We start from the raw sequence: 14137 nt of genomic DNA, 5'->3' as shown, positions 1-14137 counted from the left end.
TTATGTACCTAAAGGAAATGAAGAAAGAAACAAAGTATCAACCCTTAAATGTTGGCTGTGTAAAAGTTCAACTCACTGGCCGGATCAGTGCCTGAAATTTGCTGCGTTAAGTCAAGATGAGCGTTTAAATGCCGCTAAGGAGAATCACGCCTGTTTTAGCTGCCTTAAAAGAGCAGGTAGAGAACATACAATGTCCAACTGTAGCAGAAGAACACAATGTACAGAAACGGTGAACGGCAAGCAATGCATATACTACCATCATCCTCTGCTGCACAAGAATGCAGACGTCAGAGTAAGCATCTCTTCAGTCCTGGATAGTCAAGATGCATTACTACCGATTATCTCAGCAGAAATAGGAGGGCAAGGATTATACAAGCGTGGCAATGTACTTCTCGACTCTGGAGCTCAACTAAGTCTGATTCGTATGGAGACAGCAGAGAGTCTTGGACTAGACGGGAAGAACGTTTCAATTACCATAACCAAAATAGGCGGAGAAGAGGAGCAGATGAAGACAAAAGAGTTCAAGGTCCAACTAACCTCTCTAGTTAACAGGAGAAGTTTCGTTGTGACTGAGTTAACTTATCCGCTGAGCAGACACAGGGTTTCACTGCTACTCCCATGCATTCTGTGGAACAAAATTCTGACAGATCAGCGGGAACGGTGTAGCTGACGAGAAATATTCTACTTGTTTCTTGATTTTTGCTGGTTGTTGCCCCAAATACCACTCATCCCTATATTGCCTTCACAACGAAACTTCTCCTGTTAACTAGAGAGGTTAGTTGGACCTTGAACTCTTTTGTCTTCATCTGCTCCTCTTCTCCGCCTATTTTGGTTATGGTAATTGAAACGTTCTTCCCGTCTAGTCCAAGAAGAAACAAGAATGATACAAAACTCCTGCAAGAAAGTGGGAAATCAATGGATAATTCCCTATCCATGGAAAACAGATCCCAAGTTTCTCCCCGATAACCGGTCAGAAGCTATGAAAAAAGTTAGAAGCAACAGAGCGCCGATTAATGAAGAACCAAGTGAACGCTGGAGCAGATGCAAGAGATGGAAGTAATGAAGTTTTCTAGAAAGTTAACAGACGCGGAATTGGCAGAATACACTGGTCCTGTGCATTACATCTCTCATCACGAGGTTTTGAGACCAGATAAAAAGAGCACGCCCATAAGAATTGTTTTTAATTCGTCCTCGGTATATCAAGGCCACCGACTGAACGACTATTGGTTAAAGGACCGTACCTGTTAAACAGTATTTTTGGGGTCGTAATGCGCTTTAGAGAAAATCAAGTAGCCATCAGTGGTGACATATCCAAGATGTACCACAGAATTCTGATACCAGAGGAGGACCAGCACGTACATCGATTCCTGTGGAGAAGTATGGAGATAGATCGAAAGCCTGACACCTACGTGAAGACCATTTTGACGTTCGGTGACAAACCAGCGCCAGCTATGGCACAGATAGCCTTGAGAAAAACAGCAGCAGAAGGAGAAAATCACAGTCCGAGTGCAGCAAAGACACTGAAAGAAAACAGCTACATGGACGAAATTCTGGACTCAGTGCAAACTGTGTCAGAAGCCTGGTAGCTGACGACGGAAATTGATGAGGTGTTAGCCAAAGGTGGTTTTAGCATTAAGGAATGGCAATCAAATAGAGATTTAAAGGACACTGCCGATAAACAGAATGAAGAAGAGAACGTTCCTAATGGATCAGGAAAAGATAAGGTCTAAGCATTGTGTGGAACTCAACGGAAGATTCCTTTAAGTTCAAAGTGAAATCTGAAACCATAGACTGGCTGAACTCAAGCGAATGGACTAAGAGAAGTATCCTCAGTCAAATAGCAAGAATTTATGACCCTGTTGGCTTCGCAGCAGCTTTTCTGATACGAGCTAAGATTGGCTTTCAAGAGCTATGGCAGCAAGGATATGAGTGGGACCAAGACCTCCCTTCAGCAGTGCAACAGAAGTGGCTCAGTCTTTTCAAGGAAATGAAAGAGCTTAATGAAGTTTCCTTTCCAAGAAGCTTATCCCCACCGGAACCCGCAGATTCCCAACCGACACTTTGTGTCTTTGCAGACACATCTCAAGACGCATTTGGCACATGTGCTTACATCAGATGGACAGTAGAGAAGGATAAATTTGACATCAGATTAATAGCAGCCAAGTCAAGAGTAGCTCCCCTAAAAAAGATCACAATCCCGTGGCTTCAGCTACAAGCGGCTGTATTAGCTTCCAGATTACAAGCCACAATCAAGGAAGAGTCTCGTTTCCAGTTCAAAGAAACCGTCATCTTTACCGACAGTGCCATCGTGTTAGCATGGGTTCGTGGCAAGATCAGGCGTTACAAACCGTTTGTCTCTAGCAGAATAGGAGAAATTCAAAGTCAAACCGACCCAGCACAGTGAAAGCATATCCCAAGCTGACACAACGTAGCAGATGATGTCTCGCGTGGTATAGTGGTTACGGAGTTGTCAGGAAGATGGCAGTCCGGACCAGAGTTTTTACGCCTGCCTAAAGAACAGTGGCCCCAGAGCGAACCAGAGCCGAACCAAGAAGAAGTAGAGAAGGAATGTAGGAAGACGTTGAATGTAGGAGCTGTGGCATTCTCGCCAACTATAGTTGACAGCAATAGATTGTCCAGTTGGAAGAAGCTAGTTCACGTGATGACATGGGTACTCAGGATGAAGAGAAAGTTTCTAGCCAAGATAAAGCAAACTAACGAGCGCCAAATGTGTCAAGGACCGCTATCTGCTCAAGAATTAGAGGAAGGCAGAAAACATGTTATCAGACACGCACAGAGAAGCCTACAGAACCGCCTGGTGAACAAGGAGTTCAAGATGTCCCTTTGTAGATGACGAAGGCATTATCCGAGTTGGAGGACGCGTCGAGAAGGCAATCGTATCCTATGAAACAAAGCACCCAATATTGTTACCTCATGACCACATTGTATCACGTCTTATCATACAAGAGGCTCATCGGTGCGGACATCCCGGGGTAGCGACAACAGTAGCTAAAACAAGAGCAAACTATTGGATATTGCGAGGTCACGACCTTGCAAAAGCAGTCAAGTACAAGTGTGTTTTTTGCAGAGAGATGGAACCGAAGACAGAAACGCAGATCATGGCCGACCTACCTCCACACCGAACGGCACCAAACACCCCACCATTTCACTATACGTCACGCGATTATTTTGGTCCCTTCACGGTAAAAATTGGAAGAAACAAAACGGCGAAGTACTATGGAGTTATTTTTACATGCCTCAACACCAGAGCCGTCCATCTAGAAATAGCTACTGACTGTTCTACCATGGAATTCATTCAAACGCTTCGCAGATTTTTTTCCATCAGAGGTTACCCCGCTATGATGATAAGCGACAACGGAACACAGATGGTAGGAGCTCAAAGGGAACTCCGCAAGATGATTGAAGGATGGGACATTGCAACACTTCGAGAATATTGTGCCGGTAAAGGAATGCAGTGGAAGTTTACAACCCCAGGAGCACCACACCAGAATGGTTGCGCAGAGGCTCTTATAAAAAGTTGCAAGACCGCTATAAAGAAAGCAGTGGAAAACCACACCTTGACGCCTTTTGAATTGTATACGTGTCTTTTAGAAGTTGCTAACCTAGTCAATCAACGTCCGATTGGTCGAGTTCCAAATGATCCAGACAATGGAGCTTATTTATGTCCGAACGATATGCTGTTAGGTAGAGAGTCTTCTCAAGTTCCGCAGGGCCCGTTCAATGAGACAAGGAACCCAAGGAAAAGAGTAGAGTTCATCCAGCAGATTGTGGACTCCTTCTGGAGAAGGTGGACAAGACATGTGTTCCCCTTGTTAGTAACACAGAGGAGGTGGAATGTAGACAGACGTAACGTTTGTGTTGACGACTTTGTCATGGTACAAGATTCGAATGCATTGAGAGGAAAATGGATTACCGGACGGGTAATAGAAGTGTACCCAGGGCAGGACGGAAAAGTCAGGAACGTGAAAGTAAAAACACCAACTGGCGAATATTCAAGACCTATCACGAAGATAGCAGTAGTGCAACCTGCCGAAGGCTTTGAGTAAGATGAAGAACGCTTCCTTCATCGGGGCGGAGGAAATGTTACAGAGATAGAACTGATTAATTAGTCCCAGAAACGCACAAAGCTTTGATTGACATTTTATGAGAATTCATTTGAGTGACTAAGTTTCAGATCAGTTAATAGCACGTGTTTGAAATGATATGAGTCAGTCGCTAACCAGTTTCAGTAGTTTAAGTCAACCAGTTTCAGCAGTTTTAAACCATTAAGTTGTTCAGTTTCAAGAGTTTGCAGTTTACGGAAACCCGCCACAGAAGTAAGTTTAGTTCAGTCTTTTATTTTGATTATTTTCTGTTCATTTGCTCAGAGATTTCGCGTATTCAAATATCTCCGTAATTGTTATGTAATTTTGTTCATTTCAGATGGAATAATTATCATAGTGAATAAAACATTGATTATACGATACACGGTTTCTGCCGTAAACTTTCAAGCCATTGATACTCAGACTGTCCACTCATGACCTTTGAATTTCTTCTGCTCCGGTGTCAAGATAATAATCCATGGTTGACTGCGGTTGTCATATTTTTGCACACATGAATTCTGAAATAAAAACCTATTATGGGATGTAAAGATTCTTTTGTAACTATAAATACACGCAAACGCAACAAATCCGGCTGTGGGTCTCTTACAGTTTATCTTATGGTTTATCACGACTAAACACACTGTAAACATGGATTGCTCTAGAAGGGAGGTTTCGTATTTGTGTGTTGTGACGAAAGATGTTGATAGTTTTGACAAAGTTGCCGAGTTATACTTTGAAGCACGAGATAATGCCAATGATGAAGAGGCCTATGACTTACCTTGGGACAAGGAAGACAGTTTAGAGAGCGGTGAAGAATCTAATGAAGAAGAGGATTTGTTATGTATTACAAGCCTAGAATCGGACTTATCAGAGAAAGCGAAAGTAACTGCATTTGCCTCAAATACGTGCAACTGCAAATTCGGCGAGGGTGAAAAACCGTGCAGTGCGAGCCTTTCACTGGATGAATTTGTTGAGAGCAGAAACAACTGTCAGGAACTGACTTCCAAGGAACTTGACCTTGTCATCCTGGGTGCCATCCAAAGTTCCCTGAACTGCAACGAAGTTAGCATTTCCGGTCGGTCACACAAGCATCGCCAGCAAACATGTATGGCTTTTTATTATCACAGCAAACGAATTTGCAAGAAGACATTCTTATTTTTGCACTGCCTAAACAAAAACCGATTCTGTAGCCTTGTTAGACACTATAGGAAGAACGGATTATCTGTCCGGGTGAATGGAAACAAGAAACGACTTCCAAGTAGTACGTTTTCTTCAGAGACAATCAAACAGGTAGTCAAATTTATCCTGAACACTGCTGAGGAGCAAGCACTTCTACTCCCAGGACGTGTTCCCGGATTCAAGAGAATTGATGTGCATCTCCTGTCGTCTGTCCTCACAAAGCATGGTCTTTGGAAAACTTATTGCGAGATAAGTACTGGTCAAGGCAAAAACCACGTTGGTTACTCTAAGTTTTGCGACCTCTGGAGTCAACTTTGCCCGTTTGTACTATATATGCGGCCTGCGACTGATCTGTGTTGGACGTGTCAGAAAAACAACAATTTAATTCAGAAGACTGCTAATCTACCAGAAGCCGAAAAAGTCGAGGCTGTTAGGAATCAGGAGCAACATCTTCGACTTGCTGCTGGCGAAAGAGACTTTTATAAAAGAAATGTGAAGAACTCCATTCCTTATTCTCAATTTCTTAGACTTTGACGTCTAGTGATGACTCCGATTTTTCCAGCAAATCAGAGGAGATGTGCCAGTTCTTCGAAAAACGTGGCTATCCTGTCTCTGTGGTCAAAGCGGGCCATCATCACGCCCAACAATTTGATCGACAGTCATCACTACAAACGTCACAAAAAGATAAGAATGACAGAATTCCATTCACCCTCACTTTCCATCCTCATAATCACGCAGTCAAAAGCATCATTCTTAGTAATTTTAAATTACTCCAAAATGATCCCGAGACTGGTAGAATCTTTTCGCAACCTCCACTTGTTTCATTCAAACGCGACAAAAACGTAGGCAACTTTTTAGTTAGAAGCGCGCTCAAAACTAACCAGCAATCCGGCACTTTCAAATGCGCGCGCTCACGATGCAAAACTTGTCTTTTCATTGTTAACACTATCAAGATATCGGGACCTAAGCGATCTGTTAAGATCACTCATCGTTTCACATGTACCTCCGCAAATGTCATTTATTGCATAACTTGTACGTTATGCAATAAATTATACATTGGTGAGACAGGTAGACGACTAGGTGACCGATTCCGCGAACACTTTCGCGATGTTGAAAAGAATGACAAGGATGCATCTAAGCCAGTCGCTCGCCATTTTAATCTGCCTAACCACTCCAAAAAACACATGGCTATCTGCGGCCTTTCCCTACATCTAGGTACGACGGAAAGCCGCAAAAATCTGGAACAAAAATTCATCTTTCAAATCGGCACCCTTAATCCTCACAGTATTAACGAACGCTTTTCATTTAACTAATATATTCCTACTTTTCACGTTGCCATGTTACCACCAATAGCGTAGCTCCTACTCCACTATAAAAACTACACGTAACCCATAATCCCTCGATTCGCTGTGACGAAGGGCTAACGCTCAAAACGTCAGCTTTTAGAATCTCTGTACGGTGGCCAATTTACATTATCAACTCCGTTGATAAAACCAAATTTTTTGATTTTACATCGGTTGTGTTGGTTCTGAATTTGACACTGGTTTCGTCAAAATGCGTGTCCTGGGGTCCCAGATTGTTAATTAATGTAGGTATTCGGTTACAGATTGACAAATTAGAAAAGGTTTTGTTTTGGCGACGTTTTCAACGATTTTCTGCCAATGAGCCAGGCCACATCACAGACCAATTTTCAATTTGATTGTCTTTAAAACGCCTAGAAAAATCAAATTGCAAGATCGGAAATAAAATTGATAAAAGTTACAGTCTCACCAGAGCACACGGTTTTTTTTCCCCCCGTGTGTTGACAGCATTTAAGAGTGATTGCCACTAAAAATCAAAGAAATCGTGGCCAGGGTAAAAAAATCAATTTCCCTCAGACTTTGTCAGTTTGAAGGCCTAGGTAAGTAACTAGAGGAAATCAAGTTAGTTTTTTGAAATATTTTATTTAACGGCAGAAAACCACGAAAAACGGTTATCGTACCGGAAGCTCAAATTTTCACTCCGTGAGAATCCAAAATTTCACACTTTTCAGCTCCTTGCTACACAGACGTTTGCATCGCTGTGAATCTTTCTCAACTTTAATTGCATGTATTGACTCTTCTTCAGTCAAGACATAGTGATTATTTTTATCTCTTGTTCTTTCCGAGCAAACTGAGCCCCAATTAAGCAAACACACTTTCCTCATTAGTTGAAAACTCAAAAATAATCTATATCCAGCGAGACAAAAAGCTGACCGGTAGTGTTTCAAATCTTCTGATATTTTAACCAAAGAGTGTCCAGTCATTGAGGTTTAAGTTTGCAGTTTCATTTATTTGGGATCTACTATCAGTTTTGAATGAAGGCCGGTCAAAACTCGAGAAAATTACAATTCAGCGCCAGTGAAATTTACAATGTGAGCTCATGCAACTCACCCCAAAATAGAAAACCAAGTTTGGGTCAGAGACATCGCAATTAAGACGGTTAAATCATTTTACGTTTTGCTTCGTTATATAAAATGTATCTATATCGATCATAAAAAACTAACTCGAAAAAAGTGAGGGAAACACGAAACTTTTACTCTCCCATGATTTGTCGCGCACGATCAAATTCGCAAATATTTTAAATCTGTTGCGTCAAATCAGTCATAAGTAAAACTATCTTAGTTGCTGATGTGAGACTTTGCTTCAATATGACAGAATTTCCTATTAAAAGTGGTAAAGAAATAAAAAAAGGTCAGATTAGAAATCGGACCATAATTAATTAATTTCATTACGTGTGTGAGACTGTATGTCGTCGTGGAAGCCAATAGGGTAATTGTTCCCACGGAAAGTAAATGTTACTTCTTGATCTAAATAAACAACGCACTTACCTCGGATGAAACCAAGGTTATTACTGGGAAGTACAAATTAAAAATGTCGTGTTCGTTCTTCAATATTGCCGGTGGAATTTGTGGCGCGGACGAACGCAGTAGTTCTTCGACTTCCATCATACCACTCACCCAGTGTAATAAAGAGATCAAAAAACACAAAAAGTCCTTGAAATTTTCCGGCGTTGAAACTGAAGTGGAACTTATCTTGGCAAGATGCGGGTGTTTTGAAAAGCCATCAAACTTCTTGGAAATGACCATCTGTCCCGCTCATCGGGCGCGATTGGGCATAGGTTGGCGAAGGCCAAGCGGTTTATGTAGCGTACCGGAAGTTGTTTCGGGTCACTGCAAGGACCTTCGGAAAGTACCAACAATGCAAAAAGGAATAAATTTGTCCCAGTCCATCAAGTTATTGGAACTTACAAATCAGTTTGTCCCTGTGGGCTCAGGTAAGTGATGAAGTGTTTGATGAACTAATAGCCAGTTGATTGCCATCATTTATCGGAGCCCGTATTCCAGCGAATGTCAGACACCGCGTATTCCGTTAGCAGCTCGCGCTGTGTTAAGGATTACGTACCGGCTTGTGATATAAAAGCAGTCTAACCAGATATAAAGCAAAACTCCAGTCTTTGGGTACGATTAAATAATAATAATAATAATCTTTATTTCTTAAGATAAAAATACATATCCTAAGTTACAATTAATAAGAAAGAAAAAATATAAACTCTAGAAACTATTTACATATCATATTTAAAAATTATTCTGTTACTAAAAACGTTCTTAAATCTGTCAGTGTGGATCCAAGGGACAGAGACTGACGTATTTCTAAGATTGTACCTCGTTTTCTTTTCCTTAGGTAAAAACTGGAAGAACGGACATTCGATCTTTTTTTGTAGAGTGTCTTGTCCGCCTTCTCCAGCAAGTCCCTTATATTTACATTGTTGGACGTATACATGTATAACTTTCTTTTCATACACCGATCTAAGAAATTCTGTTTTACAGAAAGGTCGGAATCTGAGGCACCATAAACCGACAGAGCGTAAGAAAAATTTGGTAAAACTATTGCGTGAAAAAGGTGATCTACTTCCTCCTGGGACATTCCTTCCTTACGTAAAGATCCTAATACGAATAATGACTCGTTGGCCTTAATTACCTTCGCGCGCACGTGACTACTGTATTAACAATTTTGTTGGAACACCTAATATGGGTAACTCTGCGCACTGCGGTATATTACTAACTGACGCGATGTCCTGACTGAAACCTTTCTTACGGAAAATAATCTCCTTGCATTTTGTTGGATTTTCCCTTTCCATTTTGTTGGATTTCCAAAGTTTCCATTGATGGAAGAAAAATGTTAGGTTCGTAATGAGCAAAACATATCACATTTTATTTTTCCCTCACCCCTTTCATCCTTCATCGCACCATCAGCCTTTCGCAATTGTATTTGTTTATGTTTCCAAAAATAGCTACAGTTAAATTTGGTACGGCTCCATCTAAAATTACGCGTCTTTGGGATAATTTCTGTGGTGTTAACAGCGTTCGCCCTTTTTTTTCCGGAAGGAATTTGCGTAAAATGTAGAAAGATGCTCAGCGTGTTTAAAGAACAGATACCTGAGACAGGACATATGACAGAAGAAGTTGCTAACATCGCAGATAGTTTGAGCGAGTTAAACCTGGTGAGTATGTAGCCCTAAATAAAATGCTAAAATAAGAAATAGAAATGTGAAATCAGAGTATAAAAATAAACGAAGATCTCATTAACTAAAAATAGCGGCCGCTAAGCACAACAAACCAGATGACGGACAAACAGGTAGTAAGTGTAAATTTTTAATCACTCGTTCCGCTAGCAGCTGCTTTTCAGTGTATTGGGCTATTACTTTTCACTCTACTAATTGATCGTAGTTACTAGAGGCAGTTCACGTTGAAGGCTGCCTTGGAGTATAACGCTACTTTAGCCGTCTTCTCCCCTCGGCTAGTCGGGTCACCCTGTCTGGCATGTAAACGCTCCAATGTGTTTTCTAACGGAACGTATGAAAAATTGGCTCTTCCATGCAGGGTAGCTCAGTTGTTCGGGTAACTCGTTAAACAGACCCTAAAAAGACATAAATACCTAAGACAATAGAAAAAAGTACCTTCTCCGCCTCCACCCACCAGCCCCCCTCTCCCCCCCCCCCCTAGTGTCGCACATGGAATTCAAACTTTTCTTTCCTTTTTCGCACTTCAGGTCCATCATGAAACTGATAGAGACATTTCTTTTTCCATTCCGGCCACTGATACTGAATGTAAAGCCAAGTCTAAACGAGAGAGTTTTTATGTACCAGACGAGGCTTCACAGGAAAGTGAAGATAGTTTAACCGACGTTCAAGACGAGTCCAGGGAACAGCTCAACCGCTTTCTACAGGTTCGAGACATCAGCCCAGTGCGCCACGTACTGTCAGTACCGTGGAATGAAGCGCAAAGCCGTTCTAAGCGCCGATATGTGAGAAAAGCCGAGCAGTGCGTTTCAGCAGTTCTGGATGTCCTTGCTCCAAAAGACTCAAAATGCTTGTGGGATGAATTATGTGAGCGCAAAGGTTATCTAAGAACAACTGGTGGGAAAAGTCGGAAGGATCTGGAGCTTCTTGGAGCGTTTGCCGAGAGTTACTTAAACGCTCAGCACTGGAGTACTCGACGGCAAATACTCTCAATCCTGTCTGACAAATTGTCTTTCAAAGAGGTGCAGGAGTTTATCCCAACAGTCACCAATTACCGCTATAACATAGCTCGACACCATACCTTGCTACATGGGAGAGCAGAACCGATTCCAAGCCATGAATACCGGAGGATGAAAGTTGACCAAGGAAAATTAGAAGATTTCATTTCGTTCATCACAAGTCCGCATGTTCTTCATGATGTTCCTTTTGGCGAAAGGCTTTTGAAGCTATCAACTGGTGAGGTTATTAAGACCCCAAACGTGATCAGAATGATGATACCTGAGCGTATTGTTCAACAGTACCAACAATACTGTAGTGAAAGAGGTTTTGAGCCCATGAGCAAGCGAACACTACATAGAGTTTTGGATGAGTGTTCAGCGTCTGTTAGGAAGTCTTTACAAGGACTTGATAACTTTTCCGCCCAAGGAACCGAGGCATTTGATGACTTGGACAAACTGGTCGATAAACTGGTTGACTGTGGTAAAACGGAAGTCTGGGCGAGAGAAATGAAGCAACAGCTGCGCTCATCAAAGCAATACCTTAAGAGTGACTACAAGGTATTTTATTTCGTTACAAAATTTAGTATGAGGTTTGGCACAAGAAATTCACGAAAATGGGAGAAACATGATCCACAGCAGGTTTTGTGAACTACTTTCCCAAAGTAAAAATACTGTGATCTTGCTGGATATTTGTAAATATTTTTATTTTTATTATATTTTATTTGAAAGTTAGTATCAGAAGTAAACACCTAATGGAACGAGGGTTTTATTCGAGGGACGCTTAATTCGGAGAATGAGGGGGACGGGGGTGTCACTTATTCAAGAAAGTATTGCAATTAAAATTGTATACGTAAAAACAACAATTGCGGTTTGTGTTGTCTTTGGTGTGTTTCAGGTCCATGTGGTTGAGTCGTCGAGCATTGCTGATCACTGTAGGACTTACGCCCTAAGTGATTCAACAGACTCTGACTTTCAAGCCTGCTGCGATCACCCACACAATGAGTCATGCGCGCAGTGCTGCCAGTTGCAGGAAGTTCTAACTACCTTGGAAAGTGAGTGTTCTCATGCACTTTGCAATGAAGAGGAGAAGGAGGACATGCTGCACACTATTAAGCAAGCAACAAATAACATCATGATCTGGAAATCCCATCAGTTGCGCTCCGTTCACCAGGATCAAGCCAAATGTTCTGTTTTAGCTAAAATCAAGAGCAAATCTGATGTGTTCCTTGTTCAGGATTGGGCGATGAAATACATGCCACGGAAATTTCGAGAGCCGCAGTCGGACTGGTTTGCTAAGCGTGGGTTACCATGGCATATTACAGTTGCAATCAGAAAGTCGGAAGAAAGCGAGCACTTTGAGTCTCAAACATTTGTACATGTCTTTCAGAACTGTTCACAAGACAGTGCCGTCGTGGTATCTATAATGCAGGACTGCCTCGCCTCACTGAAGAAGGAAATGCCGCAATTAGAAAGAGCTTATTACAAGCAAGATAATGCAGGCTGTTACCACAGCGGGTATACAATCGTTTCAGCTAAACTAGCAGGTGACATCGCTGGGGTGGTTGTAGAACGGAACGACTTTTCCGACCCTCAAGGCGGCAAAGGAGTCCGCGACCGTCAAGCAGCAACTATTAAGGGAGATGTAGGAAGATATGTTAACGAGGGTCATGATGTGACAACAGCTGTGCAGCTGAAAACTGCCACAGAGTCTTGTCCAGAGTCTCGTGCGAAAGCTAGTTACGTCTTACTTAATACGTCAATTACTCCGCCAGTCAAATGGGAGGGTGTGAGCTTGCTTAACAACTTCAAGTATGAAGAGAGTGGAATACGTGCGTGGAGAGCGTTCAATGTGGGCCCAGGGAAGTTGATACCGTGGTCTCAATTTGAGGGCGTTTTGCATATCCCGGAAGTTCTAGAAGTGCTTGATCCCCCATCGCAGACCATGCCATCTTTCAAGAGCGTGAGACACAGGCATGTAAAGAAATCATCTAAACGGGATCCAGAAGCAACCAACGAGACCACCAGTCAAGACCAAGATGATGATGATAGTGAAAATGATCAAGCTTCACTACTTTTCCCGTGCCCCGAGGAAGGATGTATAAAGCCTACAGCCATTTTACATCGCTACAAGCACATCTGGACACGGGTAAACACAAACGACTCCCTGAACAGGAAACACTGTATGACAAGGCAAAACGAGTTTACGCTTCAAAGCTAATGGATGAAGGTATAAGGATTTCCACTGTACAGTTACAATGTAAAGAACAGAGCCAATGCTTAACTCCCCTTCCAATGGGATGGGCTCTAAAGACAATCACCAAGAAGGCTCGTTTTACGCAGAAACAGAATGAATTTTTGAAACAGCAATTTGAAATTGGCGAGCAAAGTGGACGGAAAGCAGATCCGAGTGAGGTCTCAAAATTAATGAGATCTGCAAGGGACGAGTTGGGAGTTCGTCGGTTTCAACCAGAACAAGTTCTAACAGGAAAGCAAATCACTGGATTCTTCTCAAGACTGGCAGCAAAGAAAAGGCTGGCTCCCAGTACAGTGAACCGTGGAGATTCAGACGACGAGGTCCCAGGAGAAGATAACAGGGCAGCGTTGGCGCAGACGACCCATTCGGAAATCTGTGCGCGTGTGATGAGGGAGGTTTCTCTTCAGCACCCAATTGTATCCTCTTCAGGCTACAATATCTGTGACCTCATGCAAGCGTGCAAGAAGAAACCGACGTCGCTAAGTGTGGACATGTTGCGTAGCATTTGCATTGAACTGGGCTTGGATGTCTCCGATATAACGCAAAGACGAAAGAATCCGTATATCAGTCGTTTGTCGCAGCTTGTGGACGAATGCAGCTGTGCCTCGTAAAACCGAGAGAATTAAATCAGCTGTTTACATTTATGCCTTTATTTATATTAGTAGGTAATAGGTGAGGTGAGGTGAGGTGAGGTGAGCTTTCCATAGAACCTTACAGTGACTGAGCCCCGGTGGGGGGGGGGGGGTACTCCCTTATATGGGCTATATAGGTATCTGCTTTTCAGCCGTTTTGGTCATAGATAGGGTATCGATTTTGGCCATTTTGGTCATAAACAGGGTATGGTTTTTGCACTTTAGTCTTGAATTGAGTATGTTTTTTAAGAAGAAGCTACGTTTTCATCATTATCGATAAGATCATCAAAAGCCCTTCATAAATTATGTTTAGGGTAACCGTGCCAGCCGCAACGGTCATTAATAGGGTATCGAATTTTTGCTCAGGTCATAAATAGGGTAGGGAAAATCACAAGTTTTGGTCATAAATAGGGTACGGGTTTTGGAAAGCGG

General features: G+C 42.2%; 2 protein-coding genes and 2 pseudogenes across 2 annotated transcripts; 3 read left to right on the top strand and 1 right to left on the bottom strand.

Moving 5' to 3' along the window:
* The first annotated feature begins 1268 nt into the window (after positions 1-1268).
* LOC138020649 (uncharacterized) lies at positions 1269-2404 on the top strand. The gene is made up of 2 exons (XM_068867587.1): positions 1269-1582; positions 1807-2404. The coding sequence occupies exons 1-2, from the start codon at positions 1269-1271 to the stop codon at positions 2402-2404; spliced, it is 912 nt and encodes a 303-aa protein (XP_068723688.1).
* Positions 2405-3092: 688 nt separating this feature from the next.
* LOC138020647 (uncharacterized) lies at positions 3093-4067 on the top strand. The gene has a single exon (XM_068867586.1). It carries the CDS (start codon positions 3093-3095, stop codon positions 4065-4067), a length of 975 nt encoding a protein of 324 aa, XP_068723687.1.
* Positions 4068-8864: 4797 nt separating this feature from the next.
* On the bottom strand, positions 8865-9509 carry LOC138020646 (uncharacterized; annotated as a pseudogene).
* A 201-nt stretch (positions 9510-9710) lies between these two features.
* Positions 9711-13684, top strand: LOC138020645 (uncharacterized; annotated as a pseudogene).
* The last annotated feature ends 453 nt before the right edge of the window (positions 13685-14137 follow it).

The sequence above is a fragment of the Montipora capricornis genome, chromosome 10 (genome assembly GCF_036669925.1).
Source record: "Montipora capricornis isolate CH-2021 chromosome 10, ASM3666992v2, whole genome shotgun sequence".
Taxonomy (NCBI): Eukaryota; Metazoa; Cnidaria; class Anthozoa; order Scleractinia; family Acroporidae; genus Montipora; species Montipora capricornis.
This window is presented reverse-complemented; position numbering and strand designations above follow the sequence as displayed.